The 16,703-nt window shown below is 36.5% G+C and overlaps 1 protein-coding gene across 3 annotated transcripts; it reads left to right on the top strand.

Moving 5' to 3' along the window:
* Nucleotides 1–4,696: 4,696 nt before the first annotated feature.
* Nucleotides 4,697–14,811, top strand: LOC106958827 (desmoglein-2-like). 3 transcript variants are annotated; one of them, XM_015050951.1, is made up of 15 exons: nucleotides 4,697–4,964; nucleotides 6,053–6,175; nucleotides 7,337–7,492; nucleotides 7,596–7,737; nucleotides 7,826–7,989; nucleotides 8,095–8,229; nucleotides 8,351–8,536; nucleotides 8,986–9,266; nucleotides 9,999–10,141; nucleotides 10,240–10,458; nucleotides 10,809–11,039; nucleotides 11,340–11,461; nucleotides 11,561–11,752; nucleotides 11,831–11,989; nucleotides 13,394–14,811. In XM_015050951.1, the coding sequence occupies exons 1-15, from the start codon at nucleotides 4,911–4,913 to the stop codon at nucleotides 14,399–14,401; spliced, it is 3,315 nt and encodes a 1,104-aa protein (XP_014906437.1). In that variant the 5' UTR covers nucleotides 4,697–4,910; the 3' UTR covers nucleotides 14,402–14,811. The 3 variants fall into 3 exon arrangements, with proteins under 3 accessions (XP_014906437.1, XP_014906436.1, XP_014906435.1); XM_015050950.1 differs by having other exon boundaries at nucleotides 11,792–11,989; XM_015050949.1 differs by having other exon boundaries at nucleotides 11,561–11,989.
* The last annotated feature ends 1,892 nt before the right edge of the window (nucleotides 14,812–16,703 follow it).

Here is a 16,703-nt window from a genome sequence, read left to right as displayed (position 1 = left end):
TATTCCAAATTTTGAAAATGAAAAGAGTATTGTTTATTCCTTTATCTGAAAATTAAAAGAGTATTGCTCAACTACCAACGTGCAAAGATATGGCTATCCATTACAAATCTATCCTTTTACAGAAGAGTGTCAAGAAAAAAAAAACATCAACTTGTCAGATGAGACAAAAGCAGAACTTGATGGGATGCATGCTGATATGATAACAGTGAAGGGAAAGTCAACTCTGTGCATAGCCCTGAACACGGTACTGTCACCATGATGGCAGAATTATGATGTGGTTGTAACTAATGTGAAAATGGATAGAGTGAAATACAATACCGGCAGAAAATATTTCAGCAACTGCAAAAGTGAAAGAGGTTTCCTTTTCAGCAGGGTAAAAGCTCTGAACACGTGAGTGCCAAATTGTAATCATTTTTGATCAAAGCATATTCATGGTGAGAAAGGGCTAGTCAACATTTAGACCCATATCCAGCTGAGAAAGTATGGCAGTTCAAGAAAGACTATTTCTACAGATGCCCCCTTCGATCTGAATCAGTTGGAGCTATTTTGTAAAGAGGGAAAGCCATGTAGTTCAGTTTACAAATCTGTAGAGACAAACCAGAAACCAGATAAATCAAGTTGAATCAGCTGTCTTCATTGTCAATGTAAAGTGAAGCCCAATGGAATTTAGGCGCAAGATTTGTATACACACTGTGTACAGTGTGAAGTACAATAAGTGACTAAATACACAAAGACATTGTGTACATGTCTGCACAAACATGAACAAAATCAAATAGTGGAAATGTTGACTTACAGTAGGACATGCTCTGGAAGTTTTATCAAACTTTTTCCTCTTTCTAATACATATTTTGCTGCTGCAATTGGATTGAAAGGTGACCTGCAAATACACACACCACACTTTCCAGATTTCATTTGCAAAAAAAAAAAAAAAAAAAAAAAAAAAGGAAAAAAACAGGGATCTTTTTTCTGTCACTTCACAATTATGAGTTGCTCCATAAACGTTCAAAAACATGTATTAAAGTTTGTGGTCGTGACATGACGAAATACAAAAATGTCCATTAAGTATGAATACTTATTGAAGGAGCTACAGCATTCAAATCTTCATCAACTGTTTATGTACTACTTGAAGAATGTTTTGCAACAATCATAATAACATTCGTCAACTTTTGCAATCAGTTATTGCTCAGTACGTGGAGCACATGCCATGCCAGCCCAGGCCATACCTAAATTTGCGTTGCGTCTTGTACAGTTGCCCCACCTTGTTTTCATGTCAGTTAACTGGAGCTAAGGCTTCTGTAAAATCTGCATCCACAAACCAAAGTGGAGAATGATGGATCCATCTCAACCACAAAATCAAGTGGGCTTTTAAGGCAAACTAGTAACAGTTACTGAGAGTGCCTTCGGAATGCATTTCGCTTTGTTCAAAGCTTTTAGCATTGCAAAAAAAAAAAAAAAAAAAATAGTGGCTTGGTTACTTCCCTTAGCTTGAATGCCTTGAAACACACCCATTGCATATAATAGACTTGCTCAGCTGGATTATTGTAGCAATGTTAAATACCGTTTAATTAACATGTTCTAAAAGATACACCTTATTACTATCTAATACGTTTCTGTTGCGCACGTTTTTTGTAACTTTGTCACACACTGTGGCTCCACCAAAAATCACCATTCAACTAGAGATTAACTTGATTAAGAAGTACAATGAAAAACAACATTTTCTTAGTGACTAAAATGATTAATGTCTGAGGATTACACTGAAGCTACATGCTCAATTAAGCAAGATGAGACCGATATTGTAGTTCCCATCGCATACCTTTTATCATGGGCGGGTGTGTGTTTCAGCACTATGACCATTCTTAGTGAGTAGTTTCCCTCTTCTTTTTATAAATCTCATGTTTTACACTAAAATCAAGAACAGTACAGCTGCACAAGCTCAAACGTGCATATAGTTTGGTCTAGCGCTGCCAAAGTTCATGACTCAACAATCTGTGAATCTCAGATTTAGAATTTCATGAACTCTGGTGACATTTAACAGAGTAGTGAGAAAATGTTGGTCAAACACACTCTGTTCTCTTTTCTTTCTTTTTTTTCCCTTTTTTTTAATTTAGTCTCGCCATGATCTCATATTAAGTAAAAACTGAAAGGATGTAATTCTACTTTCATTATCACTAAATGAAATTTTACACCATTTGAGTAATGAGACTAATTTTAATCATGTACTTTAAAAAGATTTTCTAGAGAAGTTATGAATCCCTTCAGATTCTAGAGGACAATATTAAAACAATGTTCCATTGTCAAAGCAGAGCTAGTTAAATATTCCACAATACAAAAAAAAAGCTGTGTAATGCATTTTATCAACAGAGGATTCCAGGAACGGCCTAAAGTAACCCAAGGCCCTCTGCTGGCAAGTTTGCGAAATGAATCCGTTACACAGATGCTATGAAAACCTTCACTATTTGAAAGATATGTTGATAGAGTTACAGTATAAAAATAATTCATTCTACCACTTCTCAAATTTACCTAAATCTGTACCCACTTTAAGAAAGCTTAAATCAAGTTGTGTAAGTGGAAAGGATCAAGCATGGACAATTTCTTAAAGTTCCTTTTGGCTTAACTAGATGTCATTGGCGCAACTAAAGGGTGGACAACGGGGGGCAACAGCCACCCCTATAAATTTGCTCCCCCTCTTTCGCCAGACATTGTTACATGGATATTTTTGTGAAGACATTTCAGAGAGAAAAAAATGACATGCTTTGAAGGGGTGCAAATTTTATTTTTGTATTCCTTTTTTATTCTGTCCCTTATAGTGCATACACTATATTGTTTGCCCCTCCGCTCTCATTTCCGGTCTAGGCATCCAGGAGCAAATATTTTCGTCAAAAATGAGAAGGCTGAAAGTATTCATGAATGATTGGACAATGAGCTCTACAGATGGTTTTTGGTATCAAGGGTTTTGAAACTGTGAATTTATGGAACAAGAAATGAGTAATATAGAATACCGCTTATCAATTTCTCTCCAAAGAAATGTTCTGTTCTTCCGAGGAAACATATTTTATTAGTCAGACGAGTTGCAAAATGAGAAGAAAATATTGGCAAGATTACAAGGTGACTAGGTTAAAAAAAATATGATTTGTACTTGAAATAATAATTTTGTCCTTCAAACTTTGCTTTCATGAAATAATCCTTCATTTGCAAACATAACAGCCTTGGAGACCTTTGGAATTCTAGCTGTCAGTTTGTTGAAATAATTTGAGGTAATTTCACCCTGGTGCTTCCTGAAACATCTTGCACAAATTAGTGGCTCTAATGTGCTTATCCTATTGCTCAGTTGTGTACTAGCACCTATCACATCTCCCACTCTGGTAAGAGCCAGTTTCCGCTGTTCTTTGAAGGGAGGAGTACACACTGTTGTATGAGATCTTTAGAATTTCTCTCATGTAATAGCTTTCATTTCTCAGGACAAAATTGACTGATGAGTTTCAGTAGAATGTTCTTTTTTATCAGCTATTTTTAGGCTATAGTGAAACATACAAATGTAAATAATAAAGACAATTTTAGTTAGGCATTTTCAGAAATGATGACAATGAATGGTCATAAAAATGATCAAATCTCAGATCATTTTATTCGTACCCAGTGCTAAAATACATAATTCTTTTTTTTTTTTTTTTTGAAAACTCTTACAAAATATGACTCTGGACTAAATCTAAATTACTCTAAGTGACTCCTGTCTAATAGATAAGACTAGCCAGAGTTAAATATAGTTCCTAGGCAGTAATCCATAAGAATCCAGGAAATTATTTTAAATTGTCAAAGTGACTGTAAAAGATGCAGCTGGTGGATGCAAATTCATGCCTGGGTAGCACTACTCTATACTAAGAAAATTAAAATATAAAACAGGCATGCAAAGACAAAAGGTCAAAATGACCAGGAACTACTAAAAAATGAAATATGCCATATAAAAAAACTCATCCGTTCATCAGTCTATCTCCTATTCATTGTCCACACTGCTTATCCTTGCAAGGTTGCAGTTGTCAGAAGCAAAAAGCAAAAACAAAAACAAACAAAGAAAATATGGTTGAGTGTTCTAAATGTCAAAGTAGAAATGACAATAAATAAATAAATAAATGAATAGTGACCCAGTGACTAAATCAACTAAATTTTTTGACCTGGTGTTAAACAAGGGTGGTCATTTAACTTTGGGTTTTAGGTTTTATTTTACAACACTTTATTTTGAAGTCGCTTCTTTTTATTTCTTAAAATGGATTTTGTTATTTGTAGTCTTACAACGTAGAAATGAAAGCTCAAACCCCTTTTAAAGCTATGAGTAAAGTCTACTTACAGACATGAGCTAAATAAATCCTGACTAACTGAGAACAGCCAGGACATTTTAAAACGACTGAAAACCACAGAAACTGACATTTTATTTAGGGCTGTCCGTTTTTACGGTGTTTAATACGGACTGATGTAGCAACATTACGGGATACTTGTCAGCTTTCTGTGGCGTTTTACCGGAGGTAGAATGAAATACCAAAGCAAATGCGGGGATGTTTCAAACATTAACTCTTTAGGTCCACATGGCTGGGTCTGACAAGTCTTGACTCATTTTGTTACCTCGCCTAAAATTGTTTCCTCCCCTCTTCCCCACCTCAATTTTTCCATTACTGTAGAAAAGAAAAGTGCTATTAAGCTTTACACAACATTCTGGTATCACTTCTTATCCAGAGTGTTCTAAAGAAGGAGAAGACACGCCCAGAGCTGATATACAGCTCATTCCTCTTGCACCGGGTCAAAGTCTAACAGCAGCTAACAAAAGACTACACCGGATCTCAACTCCAGCGATCTCACTTCAAAACGAGGACCAAAAACAAACCAAAAAAAGAAAAGAAAAAAACTTCTTATTTTGCTAACAGATGGATTCCCTGCTCAGATGCAGCCTTTTCTTTCTGCTGATATACTTCCTCACTGTAAGTAACGGCATTTGTTCTGTTTTCTTTCCCTTCTCCAAATATGTCTTCGCAAAGTAATGAGAGACGGGCTTTCAACAGGTGTGGCTCTACTTAATGCGAAGGGTAATGACAGCGGATTCGCTTCGGTAAAATCATTATAACGCGAAGTGACTGTGTTTACAAAGAATCTCACTTTCCCTTCGCTGTCTTTTTGGAAGGGGAACTAGTTGTATTTTTTTCCTCGTTTCTTTCTAATCCAGCCATAGCTCATACATATTGAATGTTGAAAACTTAGAGCTGCGCAAAGTTTAATTAGGTTCTGGTGTCATATTTCAGCAATAACATCAATAAGTAAATAAGCAAATAAATAAATAAGTAAATAAAAAAAAGAAAGAAGGGAAGGTAAATGAAGAAGTTCCTTTCTTTCTTAAAGAAAAAAAATGGATGAGTGGGGAATTTATCAAGCTACCGCTTTTTTTCTTATAGAAAAGTACGTTTAAATTTGGAGTTTAAATGTAACATTCTTATAGGAAGCCTTAGTTAAATAAACGGAAACAAACAAAAGATGGTTCTATACCTTGAAAAAAAGTCCATTGTGTTTCTTGTCATTGTGCTATTTGAAAGTACGCAAAAATTAACAGTTTTGTTTCACTGTACAAAATACTGAAAACAAATTAAAATGTAATACCTACTTTTTATTGGGAACGTATTTGTGGAAAAATGACAAGGCATTAAAATAACGTGAACGCCGTGGTTTCAACGCTCCTCTAATGCTACAATAATTTTTATGGTTTATATCTGGTGGAAGAGCCCACATTTGTTTTCACAATGTCTTTCACAATGTTGCTGGGTTACAGCAATCACCCAATCAGTGACTCATAACAGAATAATATGTGCTTGAGCTGGAATTTGATAGACGCTGAAATGGAATGGAATTGCAGCATTTTGCAGTACTATTTTTTTCCAGACCTGTATGTTTACAAATCGATGTAAAACAGCAGCAGTGGGATTTTCCATGACTTAGTAATTATTACATCTGGATCTCTTGTTTATATGCTGATTTTTTATTTTTATTTTTTATTTATTTTTTTTTTGTTTTCCTGAAGCTTGTTCCTGTGACGGTGAAAGGACATGGTAAAGTACTGAGGAGGCAGAAAAGAGAATGGATCCTAGCTCCCAGAAACCTTACCGAGGGACAGGACTACACCACTTACGACCACATTGCTAAGGTGTGCACCTGTTTGTCCTCCCTTTTCAAAGTCTTGTTCAAAATGCTATCCCGTAAGCCACACTTCGAAATCAACACAGAACACACAAATACATACCTGAAAAACTGAGAATCTTCAGATGTGTTCAGTTGGAGACAATAAAAGATTCTCTTAAACCTTTTTTTGGAAAATTTACATTGTTTGATATAGGCTATATGGGCAATTGACCAGGGCAGCATCAGAAATGGGTGGGGCAGCCAGTTTGATACCCACGTAATAGCAAACTGAACAAGTTTTCTACTACTTGTGTACGTGTAGTTTCATACTTGTTGTTGAGTGCTGGGAAATTACATTACCTATACACAAAACAAAACAGATACTTGTATTTTAATTGGTTGGAGTGTCAGAGAAGGAGGGACTTGCCCAGAGCACCATACCTTCGAGAAACACATATGCACGCATATGTACATTTCAAGCTGACAAAGTTAGGCGTAGTGATTAATCACGATTAATCACAGTGCCAGAGGGTAATTAATCGGAAGTTTTTAATCTATTGACAGACCTATTATAAATATACAAGTTGAATTTGGACTGTAGATCTTAAACTGTGTCTAAAATTCACAACTTTTTCAGCTGTAACTTTGAGAGTCTCAGTAAAGATAATTTTAGTGTAATACTTCATGGTTCTTAAGCCCAGAAGAGACAACAAATTTAACAACAGTATCGTGTGAAAGGGTGGGGGTTTAATCGCTGCTCATATAGTATTTCATTAATATGAACATATTTTAATATAAGATTGTTTAAATAGATGAACTAGGCTAAAATAGGAGGTCTGTCCAAGTACCTCTTTGTCCTTCACTGTAAACTCACAACAACATGATATCTATAAACTAAAGGTGAGTAAACTGTTACTAATAGCTTCAGTTAAAAAAATTCAAGCTATCACTTTAATTGTTTTACAGGATTGCAAGATAATTTACTCCCCAAAAAATATTCTAAATCACAAATTGAGGTACCATGCCTTTTAAATTATATTAGAAGTACTTTATAATAATGTCTAAAAATAAAGGTGAAGGACATTCCAGTTACGAATGCTTAAAATTAGATATGCTGATTCCTGCTGTTTGAATAAGCTATGTTTCCATGTGGTTTTCATCTTTGTCTTATGCATCTGTGTTGCAGATTCGCTCAGACAAGGAGACACATCAGCAGATAACATACTCTTTAACTGGTCCTGGTGTAAATGAATACCCACAGGGCAGATTTTCTGTTGACCAGCGTACTGGCTTTGTTAGGGTCCACTCCATTCTGGACCGAGAGGAAATTGCACAGTATCGTGTAAGAGCAACTAAAAATTGTTTCGTTGTTGTTTTTGTAAATATAGTGAAAATGAATGAAATGTCAAAATACATTCTGCTTTTTTTTTCTTTTCTTTTTTTAGCTTCTTGGTGTGGCAAAATACCAAGATGGGACTCGTGCTGAGAACGACATTACTCTCGTTATTAATGTTGTGGACCGTAATGACTGCACTCCTGTCATAAAGATGGACCAAGTTGGACAAGTCAGCGAACACAGCAAACTCGGTATTAAAGATCTGCAAAACATCTTTGATCTGGGTTACAAAAAAATGCGTCAGCTGCAGTGTCATAACTATGTTGTTTATTTTGTTAGGTACTGTTGTCATGAAAGTGATAGCAACGGATGATGATGATCCGGCCACTAGCCATGCCAGGATCTTCTACAGAATAGATGAGAGCACTAATGCTGCCGGGATGTTCTCCATCAACTCCCGAACAGGAGAGGTCATTGTTGCAAAGACCACTCTAGACAGAGAGGTGAGTCACCATGCAGTTTTCATTTGAGCTTTACAAGTAAGCACAGAGTCATGACTGAGTTAAAACTTAGTTTCATTATGTTCAATGTCTTTTTTTTTCTTCCAGACCAAAAGCATACATAAGTTGACCATCCTGGCTTCTGACATGGAAGGCAGAGCAGGAGGATACACAGGGACTGGTGAAATTGAGATTCAACTCACAGACATAAATGACAATATACCAACACTGGCACAAGAAACGGTACATTTGACGCAATCAGCATACAATTATTCTGTTAAACACTGTATTGATAATGTCCCAATCTGAATGTTCTCTTTTGTTTGTTTGTTTGTTTGTTTGTTTTTCTTTTTTTTTTTTTTAGTATGAAGGTCGAGTGGAGGAGAACACAATCGGTATTGAAGTTCTAAGGATACAAGCAGTTGACCTGGATCTGGTCCAAACAGACAACTGGTGTGCTTTGTATGAAATTGTTTCCGGAAATGAGGGAGGTTACTTTGAAATCACAACTGACAAAAAGACCAACGAGGGAGTCATCAAAATCATTAAGGTCTGTTTAAATAAAATAAAAACCTTTTAATGCACATCATATTAGGCTTGTGGCACAGTTAGCACTCTTAGTGACTAACTCTTAGTCACTTGTACTATTCTTTGCTAATACATTATTCAAAATTGACCTGGTACACACTAACATTTTTGAAAATGCTGCCACATTAACAATTTAGAAGTTCTGGAAGCCTATCTAAACATTTTTTGTATGAGTGTGCATGAGTGTCTCAGCCCAAACTGAGGATAATTCTTATTAGTTGACACCATCAACACAAGACGGCAAATTAAGAGTCTCTTCCGGTCTTGCAAATATCCAAAACTCCCCAAAATGGCTTTAACCTCTCTTTCTGACAGCATCTGGATAGCGGCCAGGAATCTTAAAGCACAACATTTTGTTGCTAAATATTGAAAGCTTGCATCTCTTGCTAATCATTTGCTTATTCTCAATAGGCTTTGGACTACGAGGAAATAAAGACGTTAAGTCTCGGAATCAGGGTCAAAAATGTTGCAGAGTACAACTTCGGCAGCAGCACGGTGGTTTCAGGCGCTTCATCATCCAAGTCGTATCCCATCAAAATCAATGTTGTCAATCAGAAAGAGGGGGCTCGATTCCAGCCCACTGTAAAAGTGGTGACCGTCTCTGAGGAAATAACTACCACGTCCCTGACCCAAGTTATAGCAACGTACGCTGCTATTGACAGTGACACGCTGAAGACTGCCACAAACGTGAGGTAATGTCTCTCACATAGCAGATGTTCCTGTTTTACTGTCTTTGCACTTCAAACCAACCTGCTTGTTCACTCAATAGCAACATGGAAAAGGTTAATTATTTTTCAAACTACTTACACAAAGGTCTGACTTTGAAGTGCTGTATTTTTTGTTGTTTTTATTTTTCCTCAGTTCACATATGCTTGATCAAACTGCAGACATTCACTTATCCATTCTTTTATTCTAAGAAAATCCTAAACAGTCACTTGCTCTCCTGCCTTTTACTAATATTTCAGTGTTGTGAACAAATCTTGACATACAGAATTATTTAAAGTATTATATCACATCCCCATGTCCCTTCATTTAAAATGCTGGACATACAACATTTTTAAGACAACAATAATCTCTGTAGCATTTACCTTTCATGTGACAAAGAAGGTTATAAAATGTAGAACCTTTTATGAAGTAGGTTTTTAAGTTACTTCCTCTCAAATAACATTATAAGATCAATTGAATTTGACAGTATTGTACTAATATTACAAGATAATTCATAGTTATTGACTGTTGAGGTATTGGATCTGAATCCAAAAGCACATAATATGAATATTATGTATTGGATTGATATAAATTTAATTTAGACCCATTTTGAGTTCATATAACTGAATGTTGGTCTTGTAAAATTTCTTGAAAATAATTGGAGCTACATAAATAAACCAAAGCAATCTAAACTGAATTGTTTGCTCTTTTACTTGCAGGTATGCAAAGTTGTATGATGCGGACAACTGGTTTTCCATTGATGAGAAAACTGCAGAAATCAGGTTGAATAAATATCCTGACCGAGAGTCAATCTATTTGGTCAATGGAACATACTATGCCAAAATTATTTGCATATCTGACGGTAAGTTGTTGAAGATATGGCATTGGTTAAATTCTTGCCTGAAATCAATGTTTTGCACAGAAAAAGCATGACTTATTTCTCCTTTAACTGTGTCTTAGACATCCCTGCAAAAACTGCAACAGGAACCATTGCCATTCAGGTGGAGGACCACAACGACCATTGTCCACAACTGACCTCAACAGCTCAAACCGCGTGCTATGGTGAAAATGCAATCTATGTCACGGCAAAGGACGAAGATATGTACCCCAATGGACAACCATTTACATTTAATGTGATTGATGACAACAAAGGCAAATGGACTTTAGAGCCCTTTAATGGTATTTTTTTTCCTTGTTTGTTTTTGTTGAATAGTTTCCTTAGTTTTTACAGTATTACATAATTCCTTTTCAGGTTTGATTATCCCATAGTAGTAAATTAGATTAAATAAAACTCAAACTCAGTTTTCTTACAGCTAATGTCACCCAATGTATTTTTGTAAGATTACTAGTGAAATGTTGCAGTAACAGGAATAAAACAGGAAAAAAAAAATAGTTATCTTTCAAATAAATGTATTTTGATGCTGAAATTAAAATAGAGCCTTTTCGGTTTGGTTTTGTTAAACTAACAGTAGAAAATAAGCTTCCCCATCGGGTTACAAATCTGACAATCAGGTGTCGTCTTTCTTTAGAAACCACGGTTATTCTTCGAAACCAGGGAAAGCTGTGGCCTGGCAACTACAAAGTGACCCTGAATGTCAAGGACCAGCAAGGGAAGTCGTGCAATGATCTCCAGCAACTCGACATAACTGTGTGCACATGTGAGGGAAACACCAAGGCCTGCAATTTACGCAGCAAAAGCAATGTAAAATTTGGACCTGGCGGTATCTTGCTCTTGCTGCTGGGACTCTTGCTCCTTCTGTGTGAGTAAAGACTTTGGGATATTTACGCTTTTGGGAAATTCTGATAAGAATCTTTAAGTCACAACACAACTAACAGAACAAGTAGTTGCATGAACAGAAAGATTAAAACAAAAATAGGGTGGGTCTTAGGTGGCTTCTGAAGAGATGTGTGACTTATGCCTACATTGCACAACTATGACTCAATAAGTTGCTGTATTTTTGATTTCTTAAACCTGCTCATTGAAGAAAGGAAGTGCCTTAATCAAAATTGTTTACTAAGCACGATCACTGTTTAAACATTGTTGTCAATGTATTTTGTAGTGATTCCCCTTCTGCTGCTCTTCTGCCTGTGTGGAAATGCCGCAAGAGATTTTAAGGCTATTCCCTTCGAGGCGAACGAACATCTCATCTCATATCACACCGAGGGACAGGGGGAAGACAAGGTGCAAAAAGATTTCACCATCCAAAGGCAATGCGAGGATTTTTCGAATTGTAGAATGCATTGTCACTGACAGAGGGTTCTTTTGTTTTCTAATTCACAGGATGTTCCTCTTGTCCAAGTTCCATTGGATGTTGATGGCAGCACCATAAATACAAAGAACATCAACATGTCTGGGGGAGCTGCGTACCTTGACAATTTAGCTGGTGCTGGAATGGGTGGGGGTGGAACCCTGACAGGAGAGGAGATGTGGATGGACAACAAATACAACTACTACCATGCAAACCAAGATCAGATGGGCTTCACGGGCGCAGGGACTATGACGGGCCAAGAGATGGGTTTCATGGGCGCAGGGACTATGACGGGCCGAGAGATGGGTTTCATGGGCGCAGGGACTATGACGGGCCGAGAGATGGGTTTCATGGGCGCAGGGACTATGACGGGCCGAGAGATGAGCTTCTCCAAGCAAAGATTGACAGCCTTCGATGGAATGGCCCTGCCAGAGCATTATCTGGGGCAATACTATTCAATTGTAAGTTTGTCAACTAGGGATTGGGACACAAGCCCATGATCTAGACCCAAGTCAAACTTAACTAGCACAAACATAGGTTTAAGACTTGACTTACCCTCAGACTTGACTTGAGCACGAGCTCTAGAGCTCAGGTTTCATGAGCAATGTTTATTTAATGTAAATCATAAGTAAAGTAAAAGTAAGGTTTTAAGTGTATATAATTTCAATAATTTAAAAAAAAAACATGCCAGTAAAAACAAAACAAAAAAAATGAATAAAAGTAGTTTCCAGGTTTGTCTTATTTTAAATAATCGCTAGCAATTAACTAGCATTTACAATAAGTAAAGACTTGGTGTAGAAAGAAAAAAAAAAAAAACGTATCCAAGAACTGCTAAGGTAAACATCGCTGAGTCAGGTTTATACTCTGTGCTGAATATGAAAGCTTACAAAATCAGACACTCTTGAACAGGTCAGCGTAAAGCTCAGTCAGAGGGCAGACTACTTCAGCTTTATAGGAAGGGTGAATAAAATCATAAACACTTTACAGCTGCAGAAGTACTGAAGGTTATTACTCTAGGAAAAAGCCTTCAGTGTGCTGGCTCAGACAATTTCATCGTGTGAAGTTTTAGAAACACTGGAATAACGACATAACGTGAGTCGAAAGCTGTTAGCCTCTGATAAAATGTTCCTGAGGTGGATGTCAATATTATTAAATTATTATCCAGAGAGGGTTTAAAAGTTGAGTAATATTGTAGTAATGGTTCACAGCCGTCTATTTTTTTGGTGTGGCAACATCCTGTCTCATACAGATATCCCTCTTTGGATTATTTATAAAAAAAAGAAAAAAAAAAGACTGAACTTTACTCTTATACCTTATTTTTATTTAGCATCAATAAAAAACACGCGTCAGGTTAGAAGAACTTCTTATGTTTATTTAAAAATCCAATGTTTATTCTCATTTGTTACTTTATGCCTCACTCATTTTTTAACCATTCATTCCTTTCTTTGGAACTTGTTTACTGCTTAGATTAGACTAGAAATGCAAACATGTTTAAAGTAGTTTCCAATTAATCTACCTAAATCTCCAATTCAAAGTAAAGTAAAATATCCATTCTAATAATGTTCATTGAAGATACAACTGCAATTTTATTGAGGTAAACATTAAACCATATTCATTAAACCATTGATAAATGTTATAACTGTGGTTTTGGTTGTTCCAATTAATGTTTTGAAGAGCTGAGACTTGCCTTGGCTTTGTACGTCAGATTTGTACACCAGACTGGATTTCAGCCTGTTCCCTAAAGTCTAGATACATGATTGCATGTCAATCATATTTTTTCATCGCATTTTTTACTCAGAGGGCATTGTGGAACTGCATTTCACTCAGTCGTGTAATTGATCTAATTTACTCTCATTTGTTTGCAGAAAACAAGACAAGCTCCACAGCAATATCTGGAGAAGGACAAGGAAGTGATCTATCAATACGAGGAAGACGACTCGCAGGGAGCTTCTGTGGGATGCTGCAGCCTCCTTGAAAATGATAATGATCTTGCCTTCCTTAATGACCTGGGGCCAAAATTCAAAACCCTGGCTGAAATCTGCAATGGAAAGTCCCTGGAGAGCACTTCGGTGGATGTGGGACTTTCTAATCTCTCGAAGGAAACCGTGTTCACTGCTAGGCCATCCACCTCGACCCACACCCAGGTCCATACCCACAAAGAGGTGATTAGAGACAGAGAGCCTGTCAATGTCAACACCCTCAGTACCTTCAACAAAGCATCTGGGTCTTCTACCCTCATCCAAGAGGAGCGGATTACTGAGCACGCCAAGGCTTCGGCAACGCTTCCTAAAGTCAAAGAGACAGTCGTCATCCCTAACCAAACACTTCTCATACAGCAGCCTGCTATGTACTACGCAGCAGCTGCCCCCATGTATGTAGTTGAGTCAAATCCCCAAATGGTGCTTGTGTCAGGGGGAACTCAGCAGGTGGTTGGTCAGGTGAGTCAACCTGGGCTCAGTCAAGGATTAATACAAGTTGGAGGCCTCCCAAGTTCTCAGGGTGTGGTGCTGGTTGAAGGGCAAGTGGGAGTGAATGGAGTGTCTGGGCAGATGGCACAGGGCTCCTCACTGGGAGCCGTCTCAACTACAAACACTCAGGTGTTTGTAGTTGAGAATGGATCTTCCGGTGGAAAGCACAGCACACAATACTTGCAGAGCTCTGCTCATGTACCACAGAGGCCTTCACAGGCAGGATTTGAGGTGGGAGGAAAAGGAGTTCAGGTGAAGTCATTTTCTGCGGGCTCCCGTGGTTCTGCAGGATCAAAAGAAGACTTTACACTCGCAACCACACCCAGGCTCCAAGGAGGCCAGAGGGTTGTTGTTCAGCATAAAAAGGTCTCTGTGACTGAGAGAAATGTCGAGTCAAACACATAAATTACTGCCTTGTTTTGCTTATCGGCTGAGGTCACACATGTATATGCTTGTTAAGAAATGCACTACAGCATAGAGAGATTTGGGTAAGACTTCAAACTGCTTGGCCTTTGGCTTTATTCAAATACTGACTGCGTTTACACATGAAAACACCTAAGTGTTAAGAGTTCCATGAATGCATTAACTGACTTCTTTGATGCATAATTTTCTTCACCCCCCATTGAGTGAAAGTATGATATTATACATGCCATACAATAGCACTGAGAAGCCTATGTTTATTTTAGGTAAAGAACAAGTCAAGAAAAAAAAAAAACATTTTTAAAAAGTTTTACATTTATGACTTAATGTCTGTTGTAACAGGCAGAGTTGCATCACTTCTTATTTTATCTGAAGGTGTAATTTTCCTGGAAAAATATATATATATACATATTTTCTATATTATTAAAATGGAATAAATGCAGCTTACCAAAAACATATATATATATATTTTATTAATAATCACTGTTTTATTGTCGCTCCTTTGTATCACATGTTGGTATTTTTGCAATTATTTGTACATGGAAACTGATAAGTGCCAAAGTGTTCATCGTGTCGTCCTGTTTTTTTTTTTTTTGTTTTTGTTTTTTTTTCCAAGGCGTTGTGCTTTTTAATTAAGTATCTCGCATTTTGTTAGTTTTTTTTTTTGATAGTTTGTTTGTTTGTTTTTTTTTTTTGTATGTAACCAAGTAATTTGTATTTCCTAGAATAATATAGAATTACATTGCAAAATAGTAACTTTTGCCATGGTGATACGGTTTCTTGCTGCTGTTGCTGCTTGTATTTTTGTCTTGTTTTGTCATATGCTGATGGAATAGCCTTGGAGCTAAACTGGCCTGAAAATGAAGATTTGTTTCTGTTATTTGCACCTGATGTCAGTATAAAATCCAACAATAAAACAATACGTGTTTAGTCTAGAACTACATTTTTACTTTATCTTAGATACGAATATGCGTTTGTGTATATTTAGCTTATCTTTCATCAGTTCTTATTTTAATTCTAAAGGTGTGAGTTAATTTGGGAATTTTACTAAATCGATGGGTATGGATCACATCTGACAGAATGTTACTTTTAAAAATCTTGTTTTTAATAAAAAACATTTTTGTCAATAAGGCTTTCTCTGTCTTTTTTTATAAATTAGATTTTGATGTACTGTGATCAAACTGCAACATTTAGAGGAGTCATGCAGTTCGAGAAGAATGCTTGTAATCTATTTTCCTAAACTTTTAATGAACATCTTCCAGAATTTATTTATTTTTTTCCAATTACATTTTTCAATTAAAATGAAAATAGGAAGCTTTAAAATATTTGCATCTCTTGTCAATTTTGGAAATACTTTTGTTGCTATGTGTGCTCAAAGAATTGACTTGCAATGTTTTTTGTGTGACAAATACAGTCAGACTCTAGGGAGGGGCTGGCTAAACCCTCCTCCATTAAGCAAAGCTCACATTTCACATTCATCCAAGCAGACAGTAGCATTCTTGTGTGGAACAACAGGTTGCCTTGTGAGACAGCTCATACAAAAAGGTTCTCAGAGTAGGTTTCACAAAAAGACAAGTTAGTGCCAGATGATCTAGGTGAAGCCTGAAAGAAAACTCTTTTACCTGTTATAAGCTTTGCATGTCCAGCTTTTGTATGTATTTTTTAATCAGTTAATTCAAAATTAAAATCCAGTCAAACAACTGCTTTCTGGAGTCACACGGTTCTTAACGAACCTGTCCTGTCTGCATGTAACTAAATCTTACTTGTCTATAGATATTCTGTTAAGGCCTCACAGGTTTGTTAGAGAGCATTAGTGAATAGACAGTATACTGAAAATCAAACACCAGTGCAGACAGGCCACAGCTAAAACTGTGTGGGAAATAAACACTGGAAAAGGTTACAAAATGATATCCAAAGCTTATTTGATTATTTAATGCATAATCTGGAAATGGTGCACGTTTGCGGTATTTTGCAAATAGAAGAAGGTGAACTACCTTTGTGTCTGAATATGCAGTTAGTGAGAAGAGGAAAGTTAGTAGAGGCTAACATGAAATGAATTACAGGTGCAAAGTACTGGCTTTTTATTTATTTGTAAAATTCTTTAACACAATTTAAATTTTTCTTCCTCTTTTAAATTATGCACTTTTTTTGTGTTGGTCCAGCATAGTAAAATCCAATAAAATACAATGAAGTTTGTAGCTTATTATGTCACAAAATGTAAAAAAAAAAAAAAAAAAAAAAAATTTTATGAATTGAAAAAATTTTAAACAACCTTTTTCAAAAGGGA

This window comes from Poecilia latipinna, unplaced genomic scaffold, assembly GCF_001443285.1.
Source record: "Poecilia latipinna isolate Pla-1442-1.1 unplaced genomic scaffold, P_latipinna-1.0 Scaffold1020, whole genome shotgun sequence".
Lineage (NCBI taxonomy): Eukaryota > Metazoa > Chordata > Actinopteri > Cyprinodontiformes > Poeciliidae > Poecilia > Poecilia latipinna.
The sequence above is the reverse complement of the archived record's forward strand: the minus strand, read 5'-3'. Positions and strand labels throughout refer to the sequence as shown.

What these genes read in the sequence shown, in the direction of transcription:
- LOC106958827 (XM_015050949.1), top strand. Translation starts at nt 4,911, where the DNA reads ATGGATTCCCTGCTCAGATGCAGCCTTTTCTTTCTGCTGATATACTTC. An exon ending in CTTACGACCACATTGCTAAG is followed by an intron (nt 6,176 to 7,336) that starts GTGTGCACCTGT and finishes TCTGTGTTGCAG; the next exon opens with ATTCGCTCAGACAAGGAGAC. An exon ending in AGACCACTCTAGACAGAGAG is followed by an intron (nt 7,990 to 8,094) that starts GTGAGTCACCAT and finishes TTTTTCTTCCAG; the next exon opens with ACCAAAAGCATACATAAGTT.